Source organism: Myotis brandtii, unplaced genomic scaffold (genome assembly GCF_000412655.1).
Source record: "Myotis brandtii unplaced genomic scaffold, ASM41265v1 scaffold772, whole genome shotgun sequence".
Lineage (NCBI taxonomy): Eukaryota > Metazoa > Chordata > Mammalia > Chiroptera > Vespertilionidae > Myotis > Myotis brandtii.
Genome location: NW_005371090.1, coordinates 337,529 through 355,255, shown reverse-complemented (window position 1 = coordinate 355,255; position 17,727 = coordinate 337,529). Strand labels below are relative to the sequence as shown.

The 17,727-nt window shown below is 40.1% G+C and overlaps 1 protein-coding gene across 2 annotated transcripts in view; it reads right to left on the bottom strand.

Annotated features, from left to right (window-relative positions):
• The window catches only part of FGD6 (FYVE, RhoGEF and PH domain containing 6), a 125,353-nt gene that overhangs the window by 38,377 nt on the left and 69,249 nt on the right, over positions 1-17,727 (bottom strand). For both annotated transcript variants that reach the window (XM_014530757.1, XM_005883156.2), the window contains 2 exons: positions 17,061-17,217; positions 14,170-14,257 (listed from right to left, as the gene is read on the bottom strand). In XM_014530757.1, the coding sequence (XP_014386243.1) occupies positions 14,170-14,257; positions 17,061-17,217 (245 nt within the window). The remainder of the gene's footprint in view (positions 1-14,169; positions 14,258-17,060; positions 17,218-17,727) is intronic.

The window sequence follows — 17,727 nt, the reverse complement described above, 5'->3', positions numbered from 1 at the left end:
GGGTACGGAGCCCCTACCCCCCTGATGGGCCCTGCTCTGTGCATGACAGGGGGCAGCGCCCCAACCCCCTGATCGGCCCTGCTCTGTGCGTGACAGGGGGTGGCGCCACAACCTCCCTATAGACCCTGCCTTGAGTGCACAAATTTTTGTGCACCAGGCCTCTAGTGTATATATAAAAGCCTCAGCTGACTGACTGGTAGCTATAACACGCACTGACCAACAGGGGGCAGATGCTCAGCGCAGGAGCGGAAAACAAAGGCATGGAAACATGGAACAGACCGCTGAATCTCAGAGGGAAGGGGGAGGGGGGAAGGGGGAAGGGTGGGAAGAGATTAACCAAAGATCTTATATGCATACTAGAGGCCTGGTGCACAGATTCATGCACTGGTGGGGTCCCTTGGCCTGACCTGTGGGTATCAGGCTGAACCAGGCTCTCCAACATCCCTTGAGGGGTCCCGAATTGCGAGAAGGTGCAGGCCAGGCCAAGGGAACTCACTGGTGAACAAATCTGTGCACCAGGCCTCCAGTATAATATGTTGTTAAAGTCATTCATAATATAACATAAATATTTTGAACAAGAGCAAAGAAACTACTTGATCCAAATTTAATCAAAGTTCAAAGGAGTGTGTTTTTTTCCCTAAGTAATAAGTGGAAACATATTTCAGAGAAATTTTTAAATTATGTTTTCATTATATTTTCTCCACCATGATCCTCACTGATTCTACCTGTTTCAACAGCAATGTAATAACTTTCTAAATCAAAGGTTTTATCTATTGAAAAAATTTATAACACATATAACAGAGATAAAAATTCTAAAAAGATATGATAGCCATTTCTGGATGATAGAAGATGAAGAACTTTATTGTTATTATTTTTTAACTAGAGGCCCGGTGCACGAAATTTGTGCACTGGGGGGGGGGGGTCCCTCAGCACAGCCTGCACCCTTTCCAATCTGGAACCCCTCGGGGGATGTCTGACTGCCGGTTTAGGCCTGATCCTGGTCGCCCCCAACTGCCCTCCCCTCCTGGCCCAGTCGCCCGTAACTGCCCTCCCCTACAGGCCTGGTCAACCCTAACTGCCCTCCCCTGCCAGTCTGGTTCCCCCCAACTGCCCTCCCCTGCTGGCCTGGTCACCCCTAACTACCCTCCCCTGCCGGCCTGGTCGCCCCTAACTGCCCTACTCTGCTGGCCTGATCGCCCACAACTGCCCCCCCCTGGCTGACCATCTTGTGGCTGTGGGCACCACCATCTTTGAAGGCATAGCAGTCAATTAGCATATTCCCTCCTTATTGGCTGTGGGTGCTGCCATCTTTGCGATGGTGTGAGGGTCAATTAGCACATTAACTCTTTATTAGATAGGATAATACTTACATATTTTAATAGGTACAAAAGATTTCAAAGAAAAAAAGTGACCCTTACAAAAATAAATCCTCAAAATATACTCACTCAAACAAGTGACAAGATCAATATAACTTTTAGGAAATGAAAATGGGAAAAGCTTGGTTGGAGCCTGAATGGTTGAGCATGGGCCCAAAGAGGAGTATTATAAGCTCATCAGGACAGGGATGACCACTGTGTCTTTGCCAGTGTATACAGGTGTCCAGCTCAGGGCCAATCCCTATCAATAAATATTTGTTCAGTGAGTCAGTGACTGATAAATGAAGGAGAGAATCTGGCCTTGAAGGCCAGGTTTCAGGAGAGACTAAGAAACCTACTAGATCAAAGGAAAATAAAGTTTGGGCAACTTTGGGTTATAAACTTCAACCTTTATACTGTGAATGTTAAGTTTTTGGTTTTGTTTTTTTCTATTCTAAAATAGGGACTTATTTTTACAGCATTTTTACCTTCACAGCAAAACTGAAAGGCAACAGAGATTTCCCATACACCTCCTACCCCGACACATGCATAGTCTAGCCCACCATCAACATCTCCCACTGGAGCAGATTTGTTACAAGGGATGATCCTATATCGACACATCATAATCACCAAAATCCATAGTTTACATAAGGGTTCACTCTTAGTATTGTACATTCTATGGGTCTGGACAAATGCAAAATGATATGTATACATCATTATGGTAGGATAAGTATATTTTCAACTTTCCTAATAAGCAGAATAAAAGCATATCTGCAAAATAATAATAATAATAATAATATATATGTATATATATATATACACACACACACACACACACATACAGAAGAGAGAGAGAGAGAGGGAGAGAGAGAGAGAGAGATACAGAGATAGCAATATCTGCTCCCAGTTCCTGGCACAGAGCTCCTAAAAGCCTTGTAATTTAATAAGTAATAAGAGCATTGGGAGCACCTTTTTTCTAATAATAGGTCTTTGACCCTAGTTCTGACACAGAGCTCCTAAATCCCTTGGACTTTTCTAGGTAATAGGAGTATCTTTTGATCTAATGAGGTGAGTCTTGATGAGCTATTGAATAGCTCCTAGATGAAGCTGGTCACCAGAAGGATCAAGCCATGATTAGCAGTTTGGAACTTTCAGCCCCACTCTCCATCCCATAGGAAAGGGAGAAGGGGTAGGAGTGGCGCTAATAGTAGATCATGTCTGCATAATGAAGCCTCATCAAAATCCCAGAATATGCCCTAGCTGGTTTGGCTCAGTGGATAGAGTGTCAGCCTGTGGACTGAAGGGTCCCAGATTCTATACTGGTCAGGGGCACATGCCTGGGTTGCGGGCTTGATTCCCAGAGGGGGGTGTGCGGGAGGCAGCTGTTCAGTGATTCTCTCTCATCATTGATGTTTCTATCTCCCTCTCCCTTCCTCTCTGAAATCAATAAAAATACGTTTAAAAAAATGTTAAAAAAAAAAATCCCAGAATACAGGGTTTGGTGAACTTCCAGGCTGCACAGGAGGTGCATGCCCTTCCCAGATACCCTCCCTCCCTATGTGTCTATTCCACCTGGATTTTCATCCGTATCTTTTATCATATGCTTTTATAATACACTGGTAAGTGTAAAGGTTCCCTGAGCTCTGTGAGCCATTCTAGAAAATTAGGAAACCCAAGGAGGGAGTTGTGGAGACCCAGAATAGTAGTTGGTTGATCAGAAATACAGGTGACAACCTGGAACGTGCAATTGGCCTCTTAAATTTGGGAGAAGAGGAAGTCTTGTGGGATTCAGCCCTTAATCTGTAGGATCTGACACTATCTTCAGGAGATAGTGTGAGAATTGAATTAAATTGCATGACTCTTAGCTGGTATCAAAGAGAATTGCTCAATGGCAAAAAAAGCCACACACACCTGGTGTCCTGGAAGAGAAATGAAGTGATGATGTGTCAGGCTACCTGGGGGAGTGATAAGAGGTAGCATGATCATTAGGAAGATATTTCCATAACCAGGCATGAGGTCAGAAAGGCCTGGCCTGGAGCATAACACAGGAAATGGAAAAGAGCAGGAAGCAGAGGCAGGCGAAAACTGGTCAACAGATCCTACCAGGGAGCAAAGATGAGGAAAGGGAAGTATTTCAGAGTCCTTTCCACAGTTCTGTGCCTGTATAACTGGAAATTGTTTTGATTCTTAAAAGCAATTCACTCATCCATCCATGCAACATTTGTTAGCACCACTGCATAGGGCTTCTCAACCTTATAAACAGGAACAATGTTTGTTTCCCTAAGCCTTTCAGTTTACCAAGTCTCTGTTAATGTGCCAGACTCTATGCCAGACACTAAATTAGGATAATAAAGACAGTCTTTACCCTGAAGAGATGATAAAGAAGAAGGAAATAAGCAGTGGTAGACAACAGTGTATGTCTATTTTCTTCATTGCTTTCTCACTGTTGCCCTAAGATTGCCATTTCTCCTAAATCCAAATAGGTTCTGGGCCCCACACATTTTAAAGAGTGTGACTAGATCAACTGGCCAAGATCTGACTAGATCAACTGGCCTTGAGTAGCCAATATAAAGGTAAAATTTATAAGTTTTTCTGCTTACATTTACTTTTTTGGTTTGTTTTTAGAATTCTAATCTAAGCATTCCATTATACATCATATACTTTTTCTTTGATCCTATTCTGGGTTGACTTGGAAAAAAAAAAAAAGACAAGTTTTTAATACAATGAAGAAATCGGTAGCCTAAATAAAACACTCACCAATAAAACGCAAATTATGTCCTGAAGAAAAGATGCAAGACAATAGGATGGTTGTTTGAATTGTATGAGCAGAACTGCTATCTGGGAATTTCCACTCCCCTTTTCCTAAGAAGATTCCAAAAGTAACTATTCTATCTTATCTGCTTCATCTCTGTCTTCCCCTCCCAAGAAACCAAGCAGCACAAATCTACTTACACTGAGTCAGACAGGAATCCTTCCCCTTCTCTGCCTTAAACTCATTAATAAATTAAAGTTTTCAGGAGGTGCCTCAAATAGTCTCTCACTTCTCCTCTCTGCTCCAGTATATTCTGTGCACTTGAAATTACTCCAAATTCTAAAATGGAAATAAAAGTACTTACCTCACAAGGTTGTTCCGAGGATTAAATCATTGAGCTTATTTATCCAAAGATGAAGACTCAGTTAATTAACATGTTTAAATAGATACAAACTTTAGACTTAAAATCCAATTTCTAAAAATCTAAGTGAATAGACAGGGGCACTTGGATAGCAGAAATATCGTACAAAAGTAGGGAGCACTTAGAATATCACAAAAGATGAGTATTAGAAATCAGAATTTTGAATAAAAATTAAACAAACCCTTAGTATCAACCCCTATGCTTCCTTGGGCTTAAATGATCATAGGTGCTTCAACTCATACTAAATGTCCTTAGGCAGGACACTTCACCTCTCTGGGTGTGTCTTTCATTTAGAAGAGAACTCTCTAAAATTCTCTCTCAATGTTGTCCTTAGGCTAGTGATGTTTTGATTAAAGGGATGTTGTAAACCTAGCTTAAAACCAACCAAAATTATTTCCTGAACAGCTTCTACGGTATCCAAAATGGACCCAGATATATTGGGGTGCACTAAATTATTAGTAAACGATTCACTCGTTGACCTCAAAAAGTTTATAATTAAATTAGGAACTAAATATTCAAATAGTAGGAATATCACCGAATTCACAAGGCATCAAATAAGAATTTACTAAGTCACACTGCACTGATACTAAGGGTCAAGGAGAACTGGAGTAATCAGTTCTTCAGTAATCAGGCTTCAAAGGGAATGGAGGACTTCAGCTCAGGCTTGGTGGAAGAGAAGAATTTGAATCAATGGGAGAAAAGGCATAAAACTATGTTCTTTCTTTGACTTTAGTCCTGACTTTTTGACTCTGAGCAAGCTATTTATCACCTTTATCTTTCAATAAGTCCGTAATTACTACGGGTTTACTCTATATAAGGTAATGTGCATCATTTAAATAACGAAGATTTTCCAATTTAAGAAAGAGGAAAACAGCTTTAAGATTAAACAAGGGATAGTACAAAACTAAAAGTAACCCCAAGCTCACATTATACTGGTTATAAAACAAATAACATCTGTTCTCTTAAAGAGGATTTTTAAACTTGCTTTTGCTATTTTACCATTAATCATTAAAATCAAACTCACTGTGAAACCTTAATTAAATAAAATGTGTAACATTTTTACTTATATCAGTCATAATGTGGGAAAAATATTTTCACATAAAAATTTCATAACCTTGCTCGATCATTCTTGCAAATCATAGCTTTTAAAACCACACTTGTATTTTGCCACTAAAAACAAGACTTCATTTGACAGCTGTAGAAATAGCCTAGCCATTCAATAGCTCATTTATGATACAGCAATGAATTTATCTAGCAAAAACACAACACATGCATGGGCACTTCCTTTTATCCTGTGTCGTCCAAACACAGAGGAAAGAAAAGTACAGATGGACAGGATATCCTCAAATTATTTGGTTTGCCTTAGGTCATCCCAGAGAAACACCTAGAGTCCAATTCACAGTTAGAAATTCAAATTAAGTAGAAACATCTAAGGAAGCAAGTCCTGGGGCTGAAAGGCAAGGCCTTCCTTATCAGCAGTTTGTTCTTCACTAGGCCAACTTGGAAGGCAGAAAGCCTTTGCCTAAGGGAAATTGGGAAATCCTGGCTCTCCAGGATTCACCTACTTCAATCCCTTCAGCCCTAGGTTTAAGAGAAAAAGATTAGATTAAGGGTAAAAGCATGCACTCCAAGTACTGATAGCATCCAAGGACCTCTATTTATATAAAAAATCTATTTATATAAAATTACAACAGATAAATCCATTAAAAAGAAAAAAAAATACAACAGATTGAATTTAGAGTAGTGGTGGCATTTTAGTATTCTTGTCCATTTTGACCCAATTCTTAAGACACATTATGTATGTATATTAACTTACTACACATTCAACAAATACTCCTGAGGACCTAGTAGTATGTATTGGATACTATGCTTGGTACTGAGACCTCACTAACTTTTTTGTGATACCAAACCACTTAATCTCTAAAAAGCTGTTATCTTATCTATATAAATAATATATTGTAATGGTTATGGTGTTATAAAATAGCCAGAAGCTAGGAAAATTCCAGGGCTAGCAAAATAGTGAAACTGAGACAGATAAACAGTAGTTTGCAGCCACCTTGTAAATCCCCAATTCCCTAAACCAAGGACACTTAAGAGTAAATAGTTTGCACTTCTCCCCAACCAGAGGGTAAATAGTTTAAATCCTCCTTCTCAGAGAGACAGATAACAGAAATCCAATTAAGTGTCATTTGCCAACCACACCCAAGGGCAAATTAAGAAAATAAATTTCATTTTGGTACATCATAAAGCTGATGAATATTCTATTGATCTACCCCTAAGACTTCCTTGAACGCTCAGCCTTTAAAGGCCCTGAAAATGAAGGTCCCAGGACACTCTCCCTTTAAGAAGCACTACACCTGTGCCACTCCCTTCCCCCTCTCCTTCCCGCACAGGCACATATCCCGTAACCTCTAAGGCAGTGGTTCTCAACCTGTGGGTTGTGACCCTTTCACAGGGGTCGGTCGCCTAAGACCATCAGAAAACACATATATAATTACATATTGTTTTTGTGATTAATCACTATGCTTTAATTATGTTCAATTTGTAACAATGAAATTTGGGGTCACCACAACATGAGGAACTGTATCAAAGGGTCGCGGCATTAGGAAGGTTGAGAACCACTGCAGGGGATCCCATGAGACCTGCAAGTGTTGTAGGCAGTTAGACAGATCTGAGCAGAGCAAGGGTGATGGGCCAGGTACATAAGGTCACCAGGGTGGAAGAGCATCAGGTGCCTAGCAAAGAACCATCAATTGTAGGGTGGGACCTCCATCCCAGGGTGACTTTTCCTCCCCAGCATATCAATGGTCATGCAGTTGGATCCCCTGACCTTTCCTCCTTAGAGATAACATCTATGCCTCCGTTGTATTTCAGCTCCAGGCCCAAATAAGCTATCAAACCAGTCACTGCTGACTGTCAGGACCAGCTGCATTGAAAAATGACTCCCTGCCCCAGTGATGACCAACCAATCAGTGGAGACCACAACCCTGAAAGGACACACCTGGAAAACTGCTGAATATTCTTTTGAAATCTTCCCCTGGGACTTCCCTTAAAATCTCCACCCTTGCCTGGCCGGCGTGGCTCAGTGGCTGAGCATCAGCCTATGAACCAGGAGGTCACGGTCGAGAGGTCACGGTTCAATTCTCGGTCAGGTCACGTCCCGGCTTGCGGGCTCAATACCCAGTGTGGGGTGTGCTGGAGGCAGCCGATCAATGATTCTCTCTCATTATTGATTTTTCTATCTCCCACTCCCTCTCCCTTCCTTGCTGAAATTAATAAATATTTTTTTAAAAATCTCCACCCTTAAAACACTAGTGCCCTAGCTGGTTTGGCTCAGTGGATAGAGCGTTGACCTGCGAACCAAAGGGTTTGATTCTGCTCAAGGGCCTGTACCTCGGTTTCAGGCTCCTCCCCGGCCTTGGCCCTTTTTGGCTTAAAAATCTGCCATCGAGGCTCACATTGATTTTCTCTCTGTCTTTCCCTCTCTCTTGCCCTATCTCCAAAATTCAATGGAAAAATATCCTGAGTAAGGATTAAAAAACAAAACAAAAACAACAACAATAAAAATGTTAAAACCCTAGGGCTAGGACCCAGAGTTCTCCCTCCTGGGAGCACACCACAGATCTTTCCTTCTCTTCTTTTTCCTTCCCTTACACCTCCCAGCCCCAGGCACATTAACACTAGCTTCCGCACTCACAAGCTTCAAAGGCCCTTTTCTTTTTCCTAAGCCCATTTCTTTTAGGAATTATTTTTTCTACCTCTATGAATTACCAAATAAATGTTCTCTTACAGTGTGGGTCTTGGCTCTGAATTCTTTCCCAGCCAGAACCCAAGTACTGAGGTTGCTGAACCCAAGTTTGACCTGACCCCACCTGTCAGATACCTAGCGCAGTTCCCGCCCATCCACCACTTACAACACAACCAGGGGAGAAATGCTCCTTGTTTCACTGTCCTGTTTTTGCTGAGGTCAATAAATTCTTGCTCTCTTTGTCTCCTGATTGAAATCTTTCCCTCAAGAAGATAAGAACCAAGGTCTCATCCTCTCCACAGTAACAATGGTGAAGATTTAATGAGTAAACCAGTGGTTCTCAACCTTCCTAATGCTGCGACCCTTTAATACAGTTCCTCATGTTGTGGTGACTCCCAACCATAAAATTATTTTCCTTGCTACTTCATAACTGTAATTTTGCTACTGTTATGAATCGTAATGTAAGTATCTGATATGCAAGATGTATTTTCATTGTTACAAAATGAACATAATTAAAGCATAGTGATTAATCACAAAAACAGTACATAATTATATATGTGTTTTCCAATGGTCTTAGGCGACCCCTGTGAAAGGGTCGTTCGACCCCCAAAGGAGTCACGACCCACAGGTTGAGAACCACTGGAGTAAACGAATATAAAGTCCTCAGCACAATGTGTGCTTTCACTCAAATCAGAGCTTTTTGAAACCACCCTCCCCATCTTTTACTATTAGAGTGGAAAGTAAATAGGCGCAGCCCTGTAATGTTGACACTCACAATCAAGCAGAAGATATAAACAATGACCACTCAAAGGATGAAGATAATGAAGACATTGATGGTGATAAGGACACTGCTGCTACTAAGTACTAACAGCAGTGAGGGCTTATTTAGAACACACTCACCAAAGCAATATTCTCCTTATAACACGGTAGGGAATCTTTTTTCGGCCAAGGGCCATTTGGATATTTATAACATCATTTGCAGGCCATACAAAATTATCAACTTAACAATGAGTCTGCTGGAGAGAAACCAAGATGGCGGCATAGGTAAACACCGGAAATTGCTGCCTCGCACAACCACTTCAAAAATACAACTAAAAGACAAAACAGACATCATCCAGAACCACAGGAAAGCTGGCTGAGTGGAAATTCTACAACTAGAAGGAAAGAGAAAAGCATACTGTGACTCAGAGGAGGTGCGGAAGTAAAGTGCAGAGGTACGGAGGCACACGTGGAAAGGGCTGGCAACTGAGGACACGGTTGTCTTTTTCCATCGGGAGGGAGTCTCAAGCTCCCGACTGCTCTGAACTCCAGCTCCGGGCAAGTCTCTGGGGACCCAGACTCATACCAGGAGAAGCTGGACTGTCTGGCATCGGTCGGAACTAGAGGGCGGTTTTCTCTCAGAGGTGCTTGCAGCGGGACACTGAGATGTGGGGCCTCTTAGGGCAGGACTGAGGAGCAGCCATAGCTGCTTGCTCTGCCCTGTTGATTCCCTGAGACCCCACCCCACCCAAGCTGTTTGCAGAGGCTTTTGCATATAAAGGCCTGGCCCTCTTCAATCTGAAAATTACCTAACAAACTGCAGCTGGATCAGAGAGACCCAGAACTTCCAAAAGAAGGCCCAAGGCCCCACAGCATCAGTGTTGTATCAGAACAGAATACAATGTTCAGCCTAACCACCAGCCATCATGACCCCACTTCCATCTAGTAAAAAGGTGTTTAGATCCAGCCAGGTGAAGTAACTAGCTCAAGGGAAGTGATGGATGAACCAAGCTGGAAGCTAGACTTCCTGATAGCCAGGACAGCATCTTTTGAGAGAACACCTAAGGGAAGGAGGCTATGCATTAGCCAGAGAGTGTGGTTTCTAAGAAGGAAACCACAGATACAATTTTCCTTCTTTATAACTTAACTATGAGCTCACCCTGCTAATGGAAATATTGCCATCTCCATGGTAGAACTTCTTAGTGCACTCATTTTTTTCTTCTGGGAATGGAAGCCCCTTTATCGTCTTTGTGCAGGAATACAGCCAATCAGAAACCATTTGTCATTATGTGACTCTGAGTCCTTACCTTCTTGTCCCCAGCAGGCATCCCATGCTTTACTATGTTTGTTCTTTTCTAACCTCCTAAATTTAGTGTAAAAGTGTTTATTTGAAGTCTCCCAAGAGCCAAACAGAAGAACTGTAACAGGCCAAACCTGCTCTTGTGATATTTTTAAATTACCTGAAACCTAGATAATATTTACTAGAGTAACTGCTAACAGGTAGACCCTAATATGCACAATAATTCAAACACAATAGAAGATTCTTTCTTACTCAGGAAGCAGTATGCATGGGTAAAAAAAAATCAGCATGGTGATTTCTTCTATTCAGTCATTCTCAGACTTAGATGGAAGATCTGCAGTCTATAGTACAGGGCTTGCAAAGCTGTCCTAAGCATCATCTCCATTCTTGCCAGTCAGAAGTGGAAAAGAGCTGGGGGAGTACTGGATGGAGAGGTTCTATGGGCCAGGCCTGGGATAGGCAAACATCATGGCCCTTAACATTTCACTGGCTAGAACTTATCAAAATAACTATACTGAATTGCAAGCTTGAGGAGGGGTGGGTAGGAGGGGAATAGTAAATATCATTCCTGGTTAGGCAGTCAGTTTCCAATATTAATCCAATAGTCAGTGTGTTTGTGTGTGCGGGGGGAGAGGGGGTGGGGGGGGGTCATGAATTTGGATAAACAGCCAGCCATCTTTGTCAAATGAATAGTTTGTCAATATCTTTGGACATGACTCAAAGTAAGATGGGATGTTCCAACTGATGTGTCCTTTTCCTTGAACAGGAAGAATTTCCGTAAGCAATTCTAATTTATTCTATTCCTATAAGCAAATAGTTCCCATTCTGCATACTTTATTTGGCCTCTGTCTCTAGAACAACTGCATCCATCATATTTTCAGTCATTAACTTATTTGAAAACCATTTGTTACCCACTTATGTGTTAAACATTAAAGCGGATGTTGGAGATATATCAATGAGCAAGACAGATACAATTACTGCTTGCATGAACCTAAGATTCTAATGGAGAACAGGTGGGAATAGATAATAAGTAGACTGAAAAATACATCAAGTAATCACAAGTACTAAAAGTAAAGTAAAACAAAGCAATGAGAAAAAGAATGCCTGGCAGCACTTTAGATAGAGAGGTTAGGCATGTCCTCTCTGAGGAGGTGGCCTTTAAACTGAGACCTGAATGACGAGACAGGCATTTTGAGATCTTAGGTAAGAACTTTTCAGGCTCAGAGAATGGCCAGTGCAGATGCCTTGAGATGCCAGTGGGTTTGAGTATGAGACAGAGATGGGGCAAGTGTGGTTGACAAGTTGTGAATGGGAGGGGGTGTGATGAGTTGAGATCAGACTTGCTGGCACAGAACCAGATCATACAGCATCTTGGAGGCTCTGCTAAGGAGTTTTAATTTTATGCCGGGTTTTGAAGCAGGACAATGACTGTTGCTTCCTTTTTTGTTTTGTTTTGTTTTTAAGTACCCTCTGATTGTTATGACCAGAATGCATGTAAGCAGGGCATGAAAGTCAAAGGTGGTGCTTAGGAGATCTTTGTCATGGTCCAAGATAGGATGATAAAATATGGAGGAAGTAGTAGAGATGAATGAAGGCTGGAGATGGTCAATATTTTGGGACTTGTGGCCTAGACTTGCTGAAGGGTTTGTTCTGGAGGGAATGAGAAATTAGAACTGCCTCTTACATTTGATGCATTTACGTACTTTGATTCTCTTATTCAATCCTAGATATCCCCAGAATAAAGCTTCTTGGGGTCTAGACAGGGAGTTGGAGGAACTGGTTCCTGTTTTTTTATTTTTTTATTTTTTACTTGCTGTTGTATTTGCCTGGACAAACTCCTCGTGCTCCTTCGTTTTTGTAAGAAAATGAAAATAGCTTCCACCTCTTACCTAAGAAAACTGGTGAAGGGTGATAAATTGATAATATTCTCTGTAACAAAATTCTAATGGGAACACAAGATGCTCTTCTGGCTGAGTGATATGTCCTGAGCATTTGAATTTAATCAGACTGTAGCATATTTCTTTGCCCTTTACAATGATGATGACTAACTGGCTCCCATGTGAGCGAGTTATATTTTAGACAAAGGAGGGAACATAAAATAATTCTTTGCATGGGGCAGTTAATATAATTTAATTGAGTCATAACTACATAAACCACAAGTGAATGCACAGAGGACTGATTCTGAGGAGAATTTTTTACATCCAAAGAATAATTCTGTCCCTTTGCTTTTTTGGTTGCTTTGTTAAGAAAGTTTCTCCTATAGTCTTCTGATTTGACTCATGCTGCAGACAAAAAGCTCAAGGGTGCATATGAGGATATCAGTTGTCATTTTCTAGAAATGGGCAGATACTTTTAGGCCCCAGAGATCATGGAATTAAAGCTTTAGGTAAACTAGAAAGCAACGTAGAATTATAATTCATTCTTTCTTACTTAAGAGTGGTGGGATGTAAAATCATTTACTCAAAATTGCAAACAAACTTTAGTAATTTTGTAAAAACTCTTTATTAAATAACTTGGAGCTGCAATTTAATTCTTAGTAAGTAAATCCCTTCTTTGGAACCAAACAAACAAATGAAGAAAAACATTCTGTATGTGGTTGGAAACCCTTATCGTCTATGATTTCTATCCACAGATTTATATATGACCATTCAGTAGTGGTGCTCTTATACTTCTCCTTAAGGCTACTATGAATTTTACTACATGGTAAGTCTTATGACATCTATTTCTAAAACTGGTATTTAAGACCTTATGTCTCTAATAATGACCATTCAATATTAGAGTAAGATGCATGGCTGTTTATACTAATGAGAGAGAAAATTTTTTTGAGTATTTGTTAAAATACTCATTTCTATGTCTTTTTGGTCCCATTCCTATTTCTACAAATGAACAAAATGTACAGTACAACTACTATTTCTAATTGTCTTCCCATAACTTCTTTTACACTTTTAATTATTTAAAATAATTTTTGATGAATCTCCAGAGGGAAGGGGGGTGGGTGGAAAGAGATTAACCAAAGAACTTATTTGCATGTATGCACACCCATAGATACAGTGCAGTGAAGGCCTGAGGCAGGACAAGAGTAGGGTGGAGGGGAGCTATAGGGAGAAAAAAGAGGAACAACTGTAATAATCTGAACAATAAAGATTTAATTTTAAAAAAAAATGAGTCTGCTGCCCTGACCAGTTTGGCTCAGTGGACAGAGCCTCGGCCTGCAGACTGAAGGGTCCCAGGTTCGATTATGGTCAAGGGCATGTACCTTGGTTGTGGGCACATCCCCAGTAGGGGGCGTGCAGGAGGCAGCTGATCGGTGTTTCTCTCTAATCAATGTTTCTAACTCTCTATCCCTCTCCCTTCCTCTCTGTAAAAAAATCAATAAAATGTATTTTTTTTAAAAATGAGTCTGCTATATTTGGTCAAATATTTAATTAACTTACCCCTAATGCCTTGGCAGGGCCTTAGATGGCTTGCAGGCTTGGATGTTTCCAACCCCTGCCTTATTACAACCTTCTGAAGTGCCTGAGGCTATGATAGTTGATTTAAATATATGTGGGAATAACCCTCTAACCTCCTTGTTGAGTGGCTGGGATAGTACCTTCCTTGTGGTTAATATTAATCAGGTAAAATGATGCAGGGTTGTAGGAATGGGATGGTAAAAAAAGTTCTAAGCAAAAGGAATATAAACGCCCAAAGCAGAGAATGCACACAGGGATGACCAAAGAACTAAGGTTCAGGCAATGTACATGCAGGGTTCTAAGCAATCTATAAATCCATATATTAGGTATAGGGGTGACTGGAGTGATAGAAAAAGAGAGGTAAACTGCCAGAGACGCCCACCTGTTAGCAGCAGCCTGTACTGGGGGATCCTCTGAACTGGCTTGAGCAGGTAGTGCTTGAGGGCCAGATTAGCACAGCGTGGGCTCATCTGAAAGGAAAAGGCATCCAATATAAACACAAGCATTTTTCTAAGAAGCAGGACCAGATTCAGGTGCCAAGGAAGGCAAATTTTAAATAGCCAGCAGCTCTAGAAGGGAATTCACAGAGAAATTCCCTTTATTTTAAGCTGTACCTATGATGCTGAGCGTGAAACTATAGCCAATTCATTACGTAGTCCACCCTCTCCCATAGGTTAATAAGTCTCTCAAATCACTGACTCAGGGAAAACTTGTTCACAGCCCTCACATACAGAGAGTGGTGGCTGCATGTTAGGCCAATTTAGAGCCCATCCTACTCAGCAGCTGCCACTGAGAAAAGCATTTGCCAATGCAGCCGCTAGGGACGCTACCAGTGCATGAATTTTGTGCACTGGGCCTCTAGTGCAGTGGTTCTCAAACTGTGGGTCTCGACTCCTTTGGCAGTCAAACGACCCTTTCACAGGGGTCGCCTAAGACCATCCTGCATATCACGTATTTACATTACGATTCATAACAGTAGCAACATTACAGTTATGAAGTAGCAACAAAAATAATTTTATGGTTGGGTCACAACATGAGGAACTGTATTTAAAGGGCCAGACGGTTGAGAACCACTGCTCTAGTATATTCATAAACATAAACAAAACCTTTGAACAAGAAGACAATGCATGTCCCCCAAAGTAAGTTGGCAGAAATAAACCTACTGGGAAATGGATTCAAATAATAATCAGAGCCTATCAATATACTCATAATGACAATGGTTCATACTGCAGAGAACTGCAGAAATTAAAGATCACCTGAAAAGTAGCCTTGCTAGGCATCTTTTCTCTAATAAGTCTGAAGAATATAAAACTTTCTTAGATGATTGTCTATAAGAGACAGACCCCAAATCACAGTGGATATAAAAACATTTGATTCAGAACCATCTGACTTGACTGCAAGGACATTTGATTCTGCCTTTAAAGCTCTTTTCTTGGTGTATACAATAGACAGTTCTGTCCATTCCTAAGCCCCACCCCATTCTCCAACACAGGACACTAAAACTATGTTATTTACTGTGAGGTGGCATCACAATGGCCAAGTGAAAATGTCCCTCATCCAAAGATATCCTGCACTTCTTATACAGATCAGGTGGATGGGGAAGAGGTTTTTTTTCTGCGTTTCCCCCCCCCCAGATTTGTTCAGATTGTTTTATTTTTTTCTAAATATGCACCTCCAAGTTCTGGTACACAAAATAATTCTGAAATTATATGATAATGCATGTTAAGAAAGCATCTATCATGCAAGCACCATTAACCCAAACAGCTAACTTTCCCATCTTATGGTGTGTTTTTCTCTGCTAAAGCAACAGAACTACTCCTTGAACCCGATGAAAACCTGGGTCAATTATCAGTTCCATAACTATGTACATCACACTTCCTTTCTTAATAGTGTGAAGACATTAGCAGAGAGGTAAAAAGGAAGTAAAAAAAGACTACAAACAATTTTAAAGTTTAATTATTTGTGTGTGTTTTTTAAAGCACACATGCTACTAATTTAAAGTAAATTTAATTCTACACAGCCTTGTTTTTTTAAAAAATTGTGTTGCCTTACAATGCCGTTTGAAACCTGCAAAGTACATTAGAAGTAAGAAAGAAAAGGGAATGGCTGGTTTTCATTTGAATTGTTTTTTGATAAAACTATATTTGGTAAGTATTTTACAGACTAAAAATTAACATATGACCTGGTTATTTTCTTGCCTACTGTACAAATTAGAAACCAGCAGTATCTTTTTTTTCCTAAGGAGCTCCTTTTATTATTTTTTAATTTGTATTTAATGATGAGAGAGAGAGAGAGAGAGAGAGAGATCTGTTCTTCCACGTATCCATGCATCCTTTGGTTGATTCTTGTATGTGCCCTGACCAGAAATCAAACCAGCAACCTTGGTGTATCGGAACAACACTCCCACCAATTGAGTTAACCATTCGGGGCAAAATCAGCAATATCCTAATACAGCTAAAATTTTTCTATTTTTGTGTGACTGGAATTCACTAAAATTTTTAGTTTCAAAGCAGAGAAATAATCACTAAAGCATATAGTAATTTTACCTAAAATTAGGGGAGAAGACTTAAGTAAAACTGTAGTTAAAAATTATTTTTTTTAAAAAAGAAGCATTATATCAGTTTATAACAAACCAAATCAGGCTTGTACCCTCACAGCTTTGAGACAAAACACAAAGCTTTGGCAATAAAAATACTATTCATTTTTCTTAACAGTGACACTAAAACTATGTTATTTATTTATCTAAAGGGAAAAAATTATATTTCCATTCATGATTATAGATTAGTTGTTATAAGAATAAAGGGAAAAGTTTAGTTAAAAATAAGAAGTGTTCTCTAGAGTAGTCAAATTCACAGAGACAGAAAGTAGAATGGTGGATGCCAAGGGCTGAGGAAACAGAGAATGGGGAGTTAGTGGTTGTTTAATGGGTATAGCTTCAGTTTTGCAGATGAAAACAGTTCTGGAGGTTGGTTGCATAACAAAATGAATGTACACTTAAAAATGGTTAAGAGGCTTAAGTTTCATTTTTTGAATATTTTACCACACACACACAAAAAAGAGACTTTAAAATATTCAAATGTGCAATAACAGATTTCCAAAATTAAATCTTGTAGACACTGTTTGAGTTCTATTGAATTTGTTCAACTCCCTCTTTGATTTTGAAGGGATTATATTTTAATATCTTTCTGTTTGCAAGGTTTATTTTCAATGACTGCAGATTAAAACTTTAAAGCAAACAAACAAAAGCTCAACATTAGATGGTAGCAAAAATACCTCAAATTCTCTAACAACAGCAGCGAAACCTGGGTTTTTCTTGCACTGCTCATCCAGCAAAGCTATATTCTTATCAAATTCTTTGATGTATGTGGAATACATTTTTAGATATGGCCCCTTCTTTACAAAGATATCAGCAATTCTTTGTTGTTCTGTCCTAAAGATAAAGAGATACACAAAAATATAAAGAGTCATTAATGTATCCAAAACATGTCCAATGAGCAGAGTCCCATATTCAAGCATCAGCTTATCTCTTTTCTCTTCTTGTGAGACATATCCCCAAATGGCTACTCTTTACCATTTCCACTGCCAACATCACATCTTGCCAGGATTCTGCCAACAAGATGGTCTCCCTGCTTCTACCATGCCATTCTTTGTGCAGCCAGAGTATAAAAACATATATCATGTGACTTCCAATAATCTCCTTGGCTCTAGCAGAAAAATAAACTCCTTGTCTGAGAGGCTTACGAAGCCCCACAGGTGCCACTGCTCATACTTTGCTGACCCATCTTACCCTTCTCTTCCTCTTTCTCTTTACTCTCCAGCCACATTGGCTTCCTTCATAGTCTTTTGACACAGAGAATCCATAACCACTTTCAAAACTTGTATTAATGGTTTCACAAGCCTGGAGATATGGAACCCAGGCTGGCCGCTCCTTTTTGGTCAG